The sequence below is a fragment of the Sodiomyces alkalinus genome (assembly GCF_003711515.1).
Source record: "Sodiomyces alkalinus F11 unplaced genomic scaffold SODALscaffold_4, whole genome shotgun sequence".
NCBI lineage: Eukaryota > Fungi > Ascomycota > Sordariomycetes > Glomerellales > Plectosphaerellaceae > Sodiomyces > Sodiomyces alkalinus.
In genome coordinates this window covers 2,814,962-2,830,086 of record NW_021167082.1, presented here as the reverse complement: position 1 = coordinate 2,830,086, position 15,125 = coordinate 2,814,962, and the positions used below count along the sequence as shown (strand labels likewise).

General features: G+C 48.7%; 2 protein-coding genes across 2 annotated transcripts; one reads left to right on the top strand and one right to left on the bottom strand.

Annotated features, from left to right (window-relative positions):
• Positions 1–5,957: 5,957 nt before the first annotated feature.
• Positions 5,958–9,798, top strand: SODALDRAFT_310963 (hypothetical protein). Its single transcript, XM_028609153.1, has 2 exons — positions 5,958–6,538; positions 6,618–9,798. Exons 1-2 carry the CDS (start codon positions 6,136–6,138, stop codon positions 9,749–9,751), a joined length of 3,537 nt encoding a protein of 1,178 aa, XP_028467256.1. The 5' UTR covers positions 5,958–6,135; the 3' UTR covers positions 9,752–9,798.
• Positions 9,799–10,539: 741 nt separating this feature from the next.
• On the bottom strand, positions 10,540–13,335 carry SODALDRAFT_159831 (riboflavin synthase domain-like protein). The gene is made up of 4 exons (XM_028606928.1): positions 13,053–13,335; positions 12,777–12,952; positions 12,529–12,627; positions 10,540–12,190 (listed from the first exon to the last, which is right to left on the bottom strand). The coding sequence occupies exons 1-4, from the start codon at positions 13,227–13,229 to the stop codon at positions 10,648–10,650; spliced, it is 1,995 nt and encodes a 664-aa protein (XP_028467255.1). The 5' UTR covers positions 13,230–13,335; the 3' UTR covers positions 10,540–10,647.
• Between the last annotated feature and the right edge of the window lie 1,790 nt (positions 13,336–15,125).

Below are 15,125 nucleotides of genomic sequence, written 5' to 3'. Positions count from 1 at the left end.
TAATATACCGCTAGAAGCTTACGGGTGCGTTGGTTAGCCCGAATAGTATAATAAGGTACTCGTAGTAGCCGTATTTTATACGGAACGCTATCTTCTACTCGTCCCTAGCTCGTATACGGAGCCGATAGTATATATCCTTAAGATCCAGCTTAGTATAGTACTACGCCGATAATAACCGATCTAGGATTTCGTGGATTAGGGGTAAGGGGGTACGGTCCTTAACTATCACCTTATTTAATCCCCTATAGTCGATATATAAGTATAGCTTACTACCTTTCTTAGGGATAAATAGGATAGGGGCGCTAGCCGGACTAGTGGATAGTCTAATCCAGCCTTTCGTAACGGTATACTATAAATACTAGCGTAGCACCTCGAGCTCTTATACGGCGAGGGGGTAAATAGGACTATAGGGGGGCTTTTTCCCTTCCTCGACCTTAATAGCGTGATCCTACTACTAATACGTCGGCAGCCTCCCGGCGTTCTCGATATTAAAAATATTAGCGAAATCTTAATACTATTCCGGTAGCGTGCTAGCGGGTACCCCGGCTTCTGAGAATTTATCTCTATATCCTATTAAAGGGTTTTCTGTTAGGCTAATATGGCCGATATATAGAGCCCGCGTAGAACCTATATAGGTTAGAGTAAGGATAGACTTAGCTTATCTAACTACCCGACGTAGTTCTCTTAGTAACGTGACTATACTAAGCTCTGCGTAGGATAAGGGATAGGTCCACGTGCTATACTGTTAATTACCGTTAGGGTTAACGGCTATAAGCCACAGTCTTCCTAGGATTATACGGGCGCCCTAGGGATTAAGCCGTATAACGTGGAACTCGGCGCGCTATACTCTCTTCTGACCCTAGTAGTCGGTAGTAGTGATAATCCTATAGAAGGACCTAAGGGTTATCTTCGTTTATCCTTCCGTAATCCAGGATACCGGGATCGGGGACCTCTTAGGGACCTAACTAGGTCCTAGGAGGGACCGATCCAGCACGTTAATATCGGCGCCCCCGTTAAGGAGGGCCGATATCTGCACCTATTCCCTGCCTCGGCGAAGGGATACACGTGCCTTTACTGGTATAGTAGTAGGGGCTATCCGAGGCGGGTATAGTTCTTAGGGTACCTCGCCCGTGATATGGCCGACCGTGGGGCGGGATATAGATACCGGTTAGGTATTCGGGTTATTATTATTTATACTCGAACGCTGCGTCCGAGGGCTAGAGTATATAGTGGCGTAGTATCCCTTTTAGTTATAATTATAGTAAGTAATAGAGTTAAGGTACGATAATGGTCTAGGGCGTATAGAGTAACTAGGAGCAGAGACTAGTATAGGTGTAGGGGTAGATATAGGGGTGGGCATAGGGGTATTAGTAGAACCGTAGGTGGCCGTCTAGGTACCCTGTCCTAGGGCACGCGAACGAAAACGACGTTATTAGGTATTAGACTAGAAGTCTACTCGAGCGACGGCCAGCCCGTCGTTAACGGTTAAAGCCTTAGCCCTATAATAGACTAGGGCTAGGTCCCGGTAGTTCTTAGGGACCCCTATAAACACTATATAGTCCCGAATAGGTAGGAGGACTCTTATTAGTACTATCTAAATCCTCTACTAGTCTAGGAGCTCGCCTAGTAGCTCCGACTAAGGCTTCCTACCGTTATATAAATTTAGTATAAGATTCCCCCTCTTTTTAGGAGGAGATAGACTCGCTTTGGATCTATACCGCTACTTCCCGTAGGCGGGTATCGTTATTATTAACCTGGCGGGATAGCTAGGCTTATAGGGCGGCCTACCTAACCCTATTAGAGTCGCTATTGTACTTATATCGTAGTTTAGCCTACTAGCGTTCTTTAAGATAATAGGGGAGGCACGATATAATAAAGTAATTCTTCGTAGAGTCCGTAGGGAAGGACTAGGAATCTAGGTTAAACCGCTAATTCGTCTCCTAGATAAACGTGCGATACTTAGCCTAGGATATATTATCCTACTTAGGTAAGGGAAAATTAAACTTAGCCTAGGTAGCGGATCCGTGTATAGAAAACGTTATGGATATATCGTGGGTATACTAGGATCCTATTAGGGTTACGATAATACGACGTCAAGGTTTAGCTATACGATAGTGGGTAATATCGGCCCGCTAGGAATTAATAGTGGGATTAATAAAGGCGGTAGCAGTAATAGCGATAGTAGTAGTATCCGCCTTAAGCTTAGTAAGATAAGCGAGCTTACACTTACGGTAGTTCTATACCTCTATCTATTTAACGCGTTCGTCTAGTTATTTATCCGTTAGTATAGCTAGGTTAACGTCTACGTGCGGGGGCAGATTAGGATCCTATACGGGTCCCGTAATAACCGTAGTCTAAGAAACGGGGACGGTGATAAGGGCAGAGGCGGTAGCAGAGGTAATACTAGCGATAGGAGTAAGTATAAGGGCAGGAATAGGAACGGGTACAGGGGTAAAGGCGGTAGTAGAAACGGGAGCCGTATTAATTCCCGGCGTATTCCCGTTATATTCCTTATTAGCGTCCTCTATAAAGGCGGGTTCGCTATCGCGGAGCTATCACTCGAACTAGCTAGCAGCCTCGTTACAATCGAAGGTAGGATCGTTTATTTTATGATAGTTAGATATCTTAGTGACTCCCCTTGACGGTCTTCACGCCCTTAAAGGGTAAAGCGATTACAATATTAAATAGGTAGTCATGAAGAGTAAGAAGGTAGGGTTAAGTAAGGAACCAGGTATAATCACGATATGATCATAACGGGGTTAGAACGTGGGTATAGCCTAAGAATTAGATTAATCGCTAGCCTCCCTCTTTAAAGGGGAGGCTCCCTCGCTCCTTAAGGCTATGCTCTGCTCCTCGAGGACTACTTATTTACTTCCTCGAGGACTGCCTTATTTGCTTAGAGGGACTATCCTATTTGCTGTGTGATGACTTGCTTTGTTTATGCCTCGAGGGGTCTTAGACTAGGCACACCTAGATCCCTATGGGTTCACACTAGGGACCCATTATAACCACTGCTATAGGCACCTGACATTAACCCTTATCGTTCACGAAGTAATTAGTGTTTAGCGTAGGTAAGGCGCGTAGTAAGTCGTTATAGCAGAACTAGCTTAGACTAAAGGAGCGATGAATAGATTATAGCGTGCGGCGGTATTTCGATATAGGGCTAGACTATCGGTTATAATACCATAGAGCAATTAGCTAGATGTAAATACTAGGTAAGGCACCGTATAGTCTACGGGTATTACGGTTAGTCCTTAGAAGGCTATAGCCGCTAATAAGGTGCTTTTAACCTTCTTAGGTATAATTCCGGTACTATCCGGGTATCTAATCGGCGAGAATAGTTATAAAGTCTATCTAGCGGATAAAAGGCTTAGGTTATACTATAATAGCCGCTAGATTCGCGTTAAGCTTATTCTAGATAATAGATAGGAGCTTTTCCTTAGGCTTATCGGCGGCCTTAGCTAGGCGAATAACCTTATCGGCGAATACACGGATATCGCGGCGGAGTATTATATCTTTTAAGGTATACTTTTATTAGCATAGCTTATACTTAGCTTCCTCACGTAGGAGCCTAAACCTTTCCTAGAAAGCCTCTATTTAATCAGCTATAGTAGCGTCTTTATTAAAGAATTCTCGGCGGCCTACGTTAAGACTTATAAACTATACAGACGCTTTACTAAGGAGGCACCGTAATAGGCCGCGGGGTACGCTTTACTTATAATTATCGCTTAGACTAGCATATTACTCGATAATATTAGTAAAACGGTAAACGTCTATAAAGATAAGCTTAATTCTCTTAGTGTATATATCCTTTTTAGTACAGAAATACCGGGCAGGGTTAAAATAGCTAAGGTCGTTAGCCTTAAAACGGTAATTACTTAAGGGCGTTTAGTTATTTCGGAAATTAGCGGTACTCTACACGATAAATATAGTAAGGTTAGCCGGTTAAATATATATAAACGGCTATTATAGGCTTATACCTTAGTTATTAGGCGGGTTTAGCACGCCGCCTTAGCCATTTTAACCGGGGATACTAAGGGCGTTCCCTTAATTACTTTATCCTTAATTTATACCGCTATTACCTAAAAGCCTCCTTTAACTACTAGTGGCGTAGCCTTATATACTATTAGGACTAGTATAGTCTCTATAGCTTCCGGAGTTTCCTCTGGTATTCGCGGTCACGGTAATATAGATAATATCTAATAGGGTTAGGCTATAGTATTTATTCTTATCGTTTATAATTAGCGAATAATAGGTAGACTTAGTAGTATGGCGGTCTATAATAAAAGATTAGCGGTTAATAGTATCGGAAAAAAGTATTAGTAGCTAGTATTAGGAGGAAGGATAAACTAGACTATTAGCTAATACGCTATTCGCTAAGAGGGTATAGTATATTCCTTTTATCTTCTAAGAATCCGCTAATTATTATACTTATAATAGGGTGTAAAAGGAGTAAGCTTAGCCCCGCCCTTATATTATTATAATTAGGCTTAGGCTTAATAGTTAGAAGTTTAGGACTAGCGGTAAAGGGACGGATAGGCTATTTCCCTTTAAGATCCCGAGTTTAGCTAGGCCTTATAAGGAGTTCCCGGTAATAAGGCTCTTTATTTAGCTATTTAGTTATAGCGTTAGTAAATTTTACCGGCGTTATAGTCTATATTTAAGGGTATATAGGTTCCTTAGTAGATCTTATAACCGTGGTTCTTCCTCTTAAGGTTAAGGCGCCGCTAGTGCTAGGTAGGCTAAGGAGATTATAGGCTTACTTAGTAATGCGAAGTAGGGCGAGAACCTCGGGCGAAAAGGATTCCTCGGTAAAATCGGGATAATCGTTAACTAGCTTAATAATATTTCTTATTCTTTTTAGGTCCCGGAGGCGGGGAATATTATCGGCGGGGTTAGTATCGGTTATAATTCGGAGCTTTAAGGTTTTACGGCTAATAATTATTATAAAGGCGGTATAGATAGCGTTTAACGGTGTATAACCTAAGGACGGTAGTTCCCTTATATACTTTATACCTAAATTTATTAAAGGGGAGGCGTTTTCGTCTAGCGATAAGCGGTTAAGCTATTCCACTTAATAACTATAACGGACGCGGCGGCGTTATATAGCTTTTATAAAGCGGCAGTATATAAACCTCGCGTAAAACTTAGTTATTACTACTTAATATACCCTAACTAGGTATATATCTAGCTAGCTAGTACTCTTAGACCTAGGAGCCAGGCTTTTCTAAAGGGGTAACCTTAGGGTGCCGTAAAGGGTAGTAAAATAAAATATTTTCTCTAAGCTAGACGGGAGCACGCCCCCGGGACTTCCCATACCTACGGGTAAACCCCGTAGAATCCTTAGTATCTACGTATATAATCCTCCGAGTGCCCTAGGGTATCCCGCGAACTCTATAGTATATACCGGAGGTATCCACGGTATATCCTATAGATGCTATAATATATACCACGGTACCTCTAAGGTACGCCTATAGTATACTAAGGTATACCCGGAGGTATCCTAGGGCGTATTAGCAGTCTTTCTAATTAGGAAGACTGCGAATATACCTTAAATACTATTAAATAAGGGGTATATAGTATAACCCGTATAATTATACTCCGTATAGTATATCGAAGCTAACGGGGCATAATTAAAAACTATAGGATACCACCGGTTTATTATAGATATTAACGTCTATTTAGATCTTATTCTTATAACTTAATATCTCGTGATCAAGCTAGTATCTTATGCCCGCATTGATGAGAGAGGAACGCACGCATACTCCACCTATACGAATGCTACCGCATCTCGAACGCCCTCCGGGAAGTACTTCATCGTCCCTCGGGGAACCGGAAAATCCTTTTACCGGCGCGGCTCGGGTTCCACGGAGTAGGTAGCCTGGCATGAGTAATCTCTGGTCAAACATCCTCCTTTGTTTGGCCTTGACCATCTTGCGAGTTCTTCGTCTCCCACTGTCCCCGTACCACCGACCAAACGCGCACTTTCGCACACGCTTTCTACGCCGCAACCAGAATTCCTGACCATCTCCGCGTTTCCTTTACTCTCCCTTCTACGTTGCAATAGGACTGTGCAAAGGCTTTTCCCCTGCACAGCCACCTCCACACATCCCACTACCTCACCACCCCAGCTTTATGCAGAATTGGCCTACCGAGTCATTAGAACAACCTTCGTCGACCAACCCCCGAGAAACCCTTCCTCCCATTCAAGATGGCTTTTTTGATCAGCAGCCTTGCCGGCCTGCCCAGCTGCACCGCGCCGGTGGCTCGGGCAGCGCGTCACCTCGTCGTTCGCCAGATAGAGGACAGCCCGGCTCATCAAGCAATGGTGTCAATGCCGACCAGCTCGGTGAACAATTACGCAGATTGAGCGTCGGCAGTGGCCACTCCACTGGTCGTCGAAGCGTACCTGGTCAGCGCATCATTGATTATGAAAACGCCATGATCCCGTCAGTCCCTATTGAGAGCTGCGGCTTTAAGGTCGTCAAGCGAGTAGGACCTGCGTCCCGAGGCGTGCAGTTGACAGACTTCCCAAACGGTACGGCACGAAATGTTATCTCTCAAACCTGGACGGATTGGGACGTGTTCCAGCTAACAGGAGTGTGGCCGCTTGACAGAGATATTGACCCACATCCTGTCGCATCTTCATCCCGACTCTCAAGCGTCTGTGGCACTGGTTTCGAAGCGGTTTTACTCCCTTATCACCATGCCACACGTATGGCGAATGGCCTTCTTGCGATACTTTTCGGGGCACGAGAGCATGAACTTGCTGAAATCCGAAAAGCCCGGCTCTGGTCTTCGCAAGCAGGAACACACAGATATCGTGCGGTCCGAGACGCGATATTTTGCTCGTCTGACCTCCCTCGCAACTTGGCGTAGCGAATATCTGCTTCGCACCCGTCTTCTTCGTGGCCTCGTACGCGGCAAGCCAGGCTCCGCCTTGGCCTCTGGGATAGGCGCTTCAACTAGGACGAGCAGGAAGCTCAGTGCCGTCCTGACATACAACTCTAAGCTGCCATGGGCTGTAACCAACCTTGAGGTGGTATTTTCTTCCAACGGCAAGAAGTCTCCGCGAGCTGTCCACGGTTCTGCTGATTTAGGTGTCGGCACCATGAGCGATCCCACTCTTGGGAAAGCGGAAAAGTGGGGGTTTGACGACCCGTTCACGACTCAACAGCTCGATGAGGCATTTCCTGACCTCGAGCCGTACGGAGTGGGAGAAGGCCCTGCCGCTGGCCCTAATGTCATGGACGTCAGCAGTCACTATGGAATCCTGTCGGGGGAAGGTTTTCCAGGCGGTCGTGCATACTATCGGTCCATACACGAAAAGTGCGGTCGATATCTGGGTCACGGCACAGCCGTCGTAGACACCTACGCGGATATTCCAAAGATTCCAGAATTGTCCGAAGCCATTTCTAGCGTCTGGATCGCCAAGTCGTCCGCTGCTACGTCCGCAACCCAGTCGATGGTGGGCATGTTGACGGGCTCGACCTTGGGTGTTGTGACGTCCTACGCCCTGGGCTGTGATACAAGCGGGGCGCTGTTCTCTAACGGCGACATGACGGCACGATGGGTTCTTAGCCCCGGGGTTCCAATCATTGCCCTTACGGTCGACGATCAGTACAGCCAAAAACGGAAGACAGCCATGCGCGTCTGGGCAGTAGCGCTAAACGCACTCGGCGAGGTGTTTTATCTCACGGAACCACTTGTTCCAAAGCTTGACCGTGCCAAGGGGCAGGATAGCATAAAGAACGCCTGGCATGCTGGTCGCTCTGTCTACTGGCACTTGGTAGAGCAAACTCGCCGCCGCGCTCGCACCCATGACACCGACAAAAACGTGATCAAGGGAACGTACTCGCCTCGATCGCCCGCGGACGCGATGAACCTGAGCAAGGAACAGCTCGTCGCCGAAGCTCGCGAGATGGAAAAGTTCCTACGTCACAAGCCATCGCATTTCCGAAAGGCGTGCGACGGATGGGACATGCGGAGGAGGCTCGAGGTGGATTTTGCCAATGATGATGGGGCTGGCGCGGGAGAAATTGTTATCGTCATTGCATCTGGATGGGAGAAAGGCCCGGGGCCCAGTGTGACCCGGTACATTCGATCGTTGACGCCGCCGAGGACCGCGGGCGTACTCACTCCTGCGCCCACTCGTGCATCCACTCCTGGACCACCAGCCACCCCGGCACATTCTCTTCCGGTCAAGTCTATATTCGGCGGCGATGATAGTCTGGCTTCCACGCTAGCTGCGACGGTAACTGAGACTGACGGCGGTTCATCTACCCCGCGAGGTTCGCCAGCTCAGATTCCAGCGGATGGGGTGAGTGACTGGGTTGTCACCACGCTGGGCCTCCTCGGTCATAACAAAAGCGAGCTCACCGCGTCAGCTCTGGATTTGTCGTTTCATGCCGTCCTGACACATGCCGAGGATCCGCTCTGGGACACCGGCAAGATTTCTACCCCGATGGCTGCCACGAGCGATACCCCCCCGACAAGTGCCACCGCTACACCCCCAGAGATCCCAGGCAGGAGAGCCCGTATGTGTGCTGTGGGTACAAAGACTGGGTGTGTTCTCGTCTGGAATGTTCGAGAACCGAGTCTTTCGTCTGCGCGACTCGACCCCGTTCGCGTCATTCAAACCGAATCACCTGAGATCTCATGCCTGGCTTTGAACGGCTTGTATCTTGTCCATGGGGGAAGCGACGGGTTGGTCCAGGCCTGGGATCCGTTGACGTCAACGCAAGATCCACTCCGCACCCTCAACGCGCGGCCGTCCGGCAGAGTGCCCCGTCACATGCTTACGATGAATCCGGCCCTGCGCGGCGAGGATTACTCGGCAGCGAGAGCCATCGCACTTGACCTAGACCCGACCATTCTCAGGGGCGTTGTGTCTTTCGGCGCCTTCCTGCGTTACTGGACGTATAGTGCTACGGGTCAGTCTCCCGGACGAAAACGCCGATTGCGCCATTCCGACGTGCACGGTCGTCTCGCCAGCCGCCGACAGGGCGGGAAGGTTGCTGGTTACATTGCGGCCGAAACTGCCGAGCTCCGTCGCGAACAAGAGCACCAAAGCCGTGAACTAGCTAGGCTGCGCAACAGATTTGGTGTCGGCGGACTGACGGAGGAAGAGGCTATTCGGTATGCGCAGATGATTTCCGAGGAGTCTTTCATGCTCGATGAGCAGCGGCGCACCAGTGCCAGCGACACTGGATCGGCAGCCGATGCGAGCTTCGACACGGCTTCGTCGTTTAGCGAAAGCACGGCGTCGACCATGACACCCGAGCCCAGCGTGACGGGGGTTCCCGGCAGCAGCACCTTCAACCCTCCTCCAACACTGGAAGAAGAAGAGAGCGAGTATGAAATGCAAGTACAGCAGGCATTGCGTCTATCTCTGCTAGAAGGTGTTGATGGTCAGGGCCGACCCCCTCGCGGCAACGGAGCCGGGGACTACGAGGTCCCTATCACGTACAAGACGAAGCCTACCGGGAAGGGAGCCAGGTCGAGTTCGATGTCGACGTCGGCATCGCCCTCGAATGGCCACTTGATGATGGCAGTCAATGTCGGCTCGTCCAGCAGCAACACTGCCATGACTCAACAAGAGGAGGACGACCTCGCGTTGGCCATTGAACTCAGCCTCCAAGAGCATGGAACGATGGTTGATGACGGAAACGTCAGAGACAGTGCCGTTGACGAAGAGGAGTTTCCTGCTCTTGACGTCTCGGGTAAAGGCAAGGGGAAAGCGAGGGTCTGAAGGGGTGGTTCAGAACAGCAGGGGTTTTTTTTTTTTTTTTTTTTTTTTTGCCTTTTGGATTTTGTTTTGTGTTCTTGTTCGCCTCTTTCTCCTCTGTCTTCCTTTCTCCTTCGCCCAGTTTTCTTTTTGCCCAATTTGGCCGACTTCCTCCCATCAGGGTGATCGGGCCGTCGTCTTTTGACTTCACTTTTGTTTCTCTGTGCTACGATAATAGCATATAATCAATCGTTAGCTCGCGTCTTCGGGATCTATGGCATATATCTTGTCCCCGTGTCACTGTGTTCCTGTGCGTGTACGGCCTTCGGGTATGTTCATGTGGACTAGACCCTAGCCTCCTTGAGCCGTACCACAATCAAACTCTTGGTATGTTTTCAAGTCGCTTGTGATCATTGCATTGAGATGGTAGTATGCTTGCCAATGACGGCTGCTTCTGGGACTAGCTAGTCCATATCATGCCGTTTACTAGATCATCACGAAGTGATCTGACCGTCCCTATGGTCTTCTAGTGGAAGGGCAAACGGACGTCCTTTCACAAACCGTACAACTTTCGACGACGTTTCATCCGATTGGAAGATAACATGGGGGGAGATGTGGTGATGGACGTGAACGCAGTGTCCAGTATCTGGCAGGTTGCTCCGGCAGGACAGGATGCTACCATGTGGGACATGATCGCCATCCATCCCTCCCACGAAGACGGGAAGCTGGGGCCTGAGAGCTTGGAAACACCGGCAACACGTATTTCTACGACCTGACAGGATGGAAAGAAAGTTGAAGAGTCAGCATCAGAAAATGCATCCATGTGTCACGCTCACCCTCGCGCTCATGCTACGATCACACCGATGGGCCTGCCAACTTGAAAACGGGCAGGGATCACATGCCCAAGCAGGTATTCTGTGCTACCATATCTCCTGCCACCAGGTTAACTGGGCGAACAGGTCCTGCGCCTTGCCATCTGTGTCGCAAACGCCAGTCTTCCGCATACAGGCGATGACGGCGTCCCGACACGCCATGGCCATCTTGCTGCTCCCGCCGCAGACGATAAAGATGGCATCCTCGCGAACCAGCTCCGCGACAACATCGGCCTTCTGCCGAACGATGTCCTGGATGTAAATCTTTTCCTTCTGGTCTCGGGAGAAGGCCGTAAACACCCTCAGCTTCTCGGTCGGGAGAGCAGCCCACTCGTCGGCAAAGTAATAATCCTTCTCGCGGGAGCGGTTGCCGAAGAAGAGGACGGCGCGGCCCGATTTGTCGTAGCTTAGACGTTCTTGGACGAGGGCGCGCACAGGGGCGATGCCGGTGCCCGTGGCGAGGGCGCACAGTGGTCGCTGGGCGTGAAGCGGCCCGTTCAGGCGAGTCAGGCTCGGTTTATGTGCGGCCAGCACGGGAGCGCCGACGGACAGGGAGGTGAGGTATCGGGAACAGAGACCCGTGCGGATCTTGCGGAGGACGGTCTGATATTTTACCAAGGCGACGAGGAGTTCGACGGTGTAGGCCGTGTAGGGGCTGTTGGCGGTGGCTCCGGGGTGAGCCGACGGAGAAGGCCGGATGCTAGCAATGCTGAAGTCCCGACCGCGGATGATGGGGAAGACGTCGAGGGCGTATGCCGGGGGGATTTTGACGGATTGGAAGTCCTCGAGCACCTCAAGGATGGTACGGCGTGGACGCGTCGCGTAATCATAATACTCGTCAACATAGTCTACCTTGGAAAACTCAACCAGCCGCTCCTTGTGATTGACGTCGGTGCAGTGGTGCGAGATGGCCTCCAGAAAGCTGCGTCGGGGGATGGCGGTGATATCTAGGTTCTCTGTGAGCAGGCGGCGAAGGGTCGTGTGGCGATCAGTGTACAGTCCCGTCGCAAGTTCGCCGCCGATGGCTTCCAAGTCCAGAGGCCGATCCGCAACGTCAGCCCAGTCCATACACTTAATGAGCCTATCGACGTCCTCTGGTGAGTTGCGCGGGTAGAGCCTGACGCAGTCGCCTGGGTGGATGGAGAGGGGTTCGGGGCGGAAATGGTATAATTCAAGCCTGATCAGCCGGACATCTTGCCAATGCCCCGCTGGCGTCACTCTGTCGTTCGCGTCGAGGATGGCCAGGACACTATCGGGCGTAGCCATAACCGCGCCGGCTGATAGAGGAGGAGGATGATAATGGCTTTTAGCGGCGGGATTCTCCAAAAAGGGAACCTCTGGTGTCGAATCCCTAACGACTTCAAGCACTCCAAGGTTCTCGATTCGGCGGAAAAGCTCCCGTCTCCCGACCTCGTCGAAGCCATCAGGTTCATGCACGTTCCGTAGGTTCACATGCGCGCCTATCGGAAGAGTGTACCTCGGCGGTAGCAGAGCCTCATCGGGAATAGGAGTAAGTCCGTCTGGTAAGGGATACTGTTCCAGGAGCTTTGCGCGCAGGCCGGTCGACCACGGGAGAAATGCTTCATCGATCCTAACCTTGCTGTTAGTGGAGCCCCGTAGAATATCGTTGCACGGGTTGGAAGATCCAGAGCGTATCAGACTAGGATGGTGGCGGGTAAGAAACACATCTCATGCTCCATCAACAAAACGGATCTGTCGGACCCGAAAGCCCCGTGCTCGGTTGGTACCGGACGGAAAAGCCATGCGCTCGGCATGGAGTGTCGACCGGAGTGACCGACGCGCCACATAACACAAAAACAACACCGGACTGCTCTTATAGCACCCTAAGCCACACCCGGAGAAGCAAAACGAGGAGATTCAGGGGGGACCGGAGGATGGACTGGACAAAAGAGATAAATATGCACCTACCCATCGTCGTCCTGCTCGTCGCCTTCTCCCCGAGAGTAGAATTCTTCTGCGCCGAGCTGCCCAAGACGCTTGTGGAGTTTCCGGACCGCCCAGTTGAATCTTTGAGCAGGGATTCCAGGTTAATGATTAAGAGCTGTAAGGGAAACCAAGAATAACCCTTCATGTTACACCGATGAACACCGATGAGACGGACGGACAGAGAGGACTGGACACTGGACACTGGACACTGGATCAGAAAACAAACATACCTGGGGTACGAACTATCCCCCAAACCGAACGTGGTGAACTTCAGGGTGCCCATACATCCCGGAGCAAGCTTCTTTCTCAAAAGGCTCTTCCAGAAGATGAGGGAATTCTGAGGCATGTCTCCCTGGCCGGTTGTGGACAAGACAAAGATGACCAGCGTATAACGAAGAGTTTCACTCTTTCGGTTGGGACACGTCAACTCGAATTTCCCAACATCATGATCAAGTCGTAAAGGGATCTCGACTGATTCAAGAAGAACGTCCCGGGGACAAACTCACAAGCTTGATGGCATTCATCTCATCCACCTTAGTTTTGAAGTGTAGACGCTGGACCGTCCTCCCGAGTTCTTCGGCGATGTCCTGACTATTCCCCGTCTCGGAGCCATATAAAACCAATACTGACCTCCCGGGGATGTCGGCCACCTCGACAGGCGTATCAGGCTTTATGGAGGCCATGATGTCTGGGATCAGATGGGGGGAGGTCGCAGAGTCAGAGTGCAAGGGCCCAGCTCGGGATGGATTCCAAGAAACACGGAGGCCCCGACGTACACCAATACAGCCAGCCTGTAGGTTAGGGATGAACTTGTCTTCACGAGGTGTCGTTGGGGAACCGACCTGGAGGCCGACTTACTCCGTACGAAGAGTAATCGAATTATTCGTGAGGCACCTTAATTGGGCAAGTGGCGGAAACGTGTTGCGGAGGCCGGTCGGCCGGTGTCGGTCTTCATCGGGCTCTGCGCCATCCATATTCGACTAGGTAGGTACCTTAGTAATGAGGTAGATCGTAGTACACCGTACGGACAATTACCTTACGCATACAACGTAGTATCCGGACATACGTACTTCGCTTCGTGTCGGAACATAAATAAGGTACGCGGAAGTATGTGTGTATTTATCTAAGTGAAGTTTGTGATACTTTATAGGGATATCTAACTATACGGAAAAAGCTGGGGAAATAAGGGTGGATATATAGTACCGAGGTACTCTATACGTCTAATATAATATAGTTTATCACACCTCGATAAGGTGGCTATAGGTATCTACTACACCCCCCTAGAATAGTAGGATTAATCCTAACTATTCTGCTTGTTAAATTAATGCTTAAAATCCAGGGTAAATCGGGCCTAGATATTAATTAACGGCGTTATAGACGTTAAAGCTAAAAAGCAGTTAAAAAGTATTAAAAACAGCACCTAAATAATAGTCTATAGGGACATAAAAACACTTAAAATAACGGTCTAATTAACCGTTTTCCTTTAATTAAAACGTAATAGAAGACTATTATCTCTGTTAATTGCTTTAATCCTATCTCGGCAGGACCTCTATACTAAGCAGATATATAAACTCCCTGTGTTTTTACGGTAGGAGTACCTTTATAAAGCTATCGCTGACTATATCGTTAGTAGGGATCTAATTAATTAAGACGGTCCCCTTTTAGACGGTTTATCAGATCTAAAGGGCGTGGATATCGAGATACTTTAATTTCGAGGTAACCTACGGCCTAGAGGATTCTAGTAGCTGCTTAGTTTATTAATTATCGTAGTATACTATTAGTGGTTCCTCCTTAAAGGTTAACGTTAGGTCCTTTATTAAACGTATTATCGCGATATACTACCTAGTAATAGCCGAAAGCGCTATAAGCTCGGTTTTAGTACTAAGGGTCACGACGCTTATTTACTTATTAGCCTTCTAGTCTATTAGACCCCCGAATAATAATATAGTATAGCCTTAGGAGCTATACTAAGTCTTACGGTTATTAGCAAAGGCGGCGTTAGAAGTATAAAAGAGTATAGGGTATTAGTGGTCTTTACGTGGTCCGAAATAAAGGTATAGTGTTTTCGTCGAGCCGAGATACTTTAAACACCTATCTACGGTATCGTGATACTGTTTTAACGGGTTAGTGCTGAATTCGGTAAGCCTCGAAGCGGCTTTAGAGATATTAGGTCGGGTTTAATAGGCGGCGTAGTTAATAGAACCGACCTTCCGAAGATATAGATGGATTAATTCTTCGGAGGCTTATTAGTCGGTAGGCTATAGAATTTTAGGCTAAGGAAGAGGGCTTTTAACCCTACGACCTCTATAATCCACCTATAATGCCTTTATCTTATCGGTGATATAGTTATTAAGCGATAACTATAGCTTACGCTATTAATAATCGCGTTCTACATGGATTCCAAGGAACTACCTAATTAGCCCTAAATCCCTGATCTAGAAGCTCTTCTATATCTATTTTACTAGATTATTAGCTATAGATTTATACTCCTTACGGTAGATTAGGATAATATTGTTAATGTAGAAGAAAGTAATTAGGACCTTATTCGTAAAGACGTAATCGTCTTCGGTTAATTACTT

Bases quoted from the DNA above. Each gene is read 5' to 3' on its own strand.
- SODALDRAFT_310963 (XM_028609153.1), top strand. From the start codon at position 6,136: ATGCAGAATTGGCCTACCGAGTCATTAGAACAACCTTCGTCGACCAAC. The intron at 6,539-6,617 runs GTACGGCACGAA...GCCGCTTGACAG, and splicing joins GTTGACAGACTTCCCAAACG to AGATATTGACCCACATCCTG.
- SODALDRAFT_159831 (XM_028606928.1), bottom strand. From the start codon at position 13,229: ATGGCCTCCATAAAGCCTGATACGCCTGTCGAGGTGGCCGACATCCCC. The intron at 12,953-13,052 runs GTGAGTTTGTCC...CCCAACCGAAAG, and splicing joins AGATGAATGCCATCAAGCTT to AGTGAAACTCTTCGTTATAC. The intron at 12,628-12,776 runs GTATGTTTGTTT...CCCTGCTCAAAG, and splicing joins GGGGATAGTTCGTACCCCAG to ATTCAACTGGGCGGTCCGGA.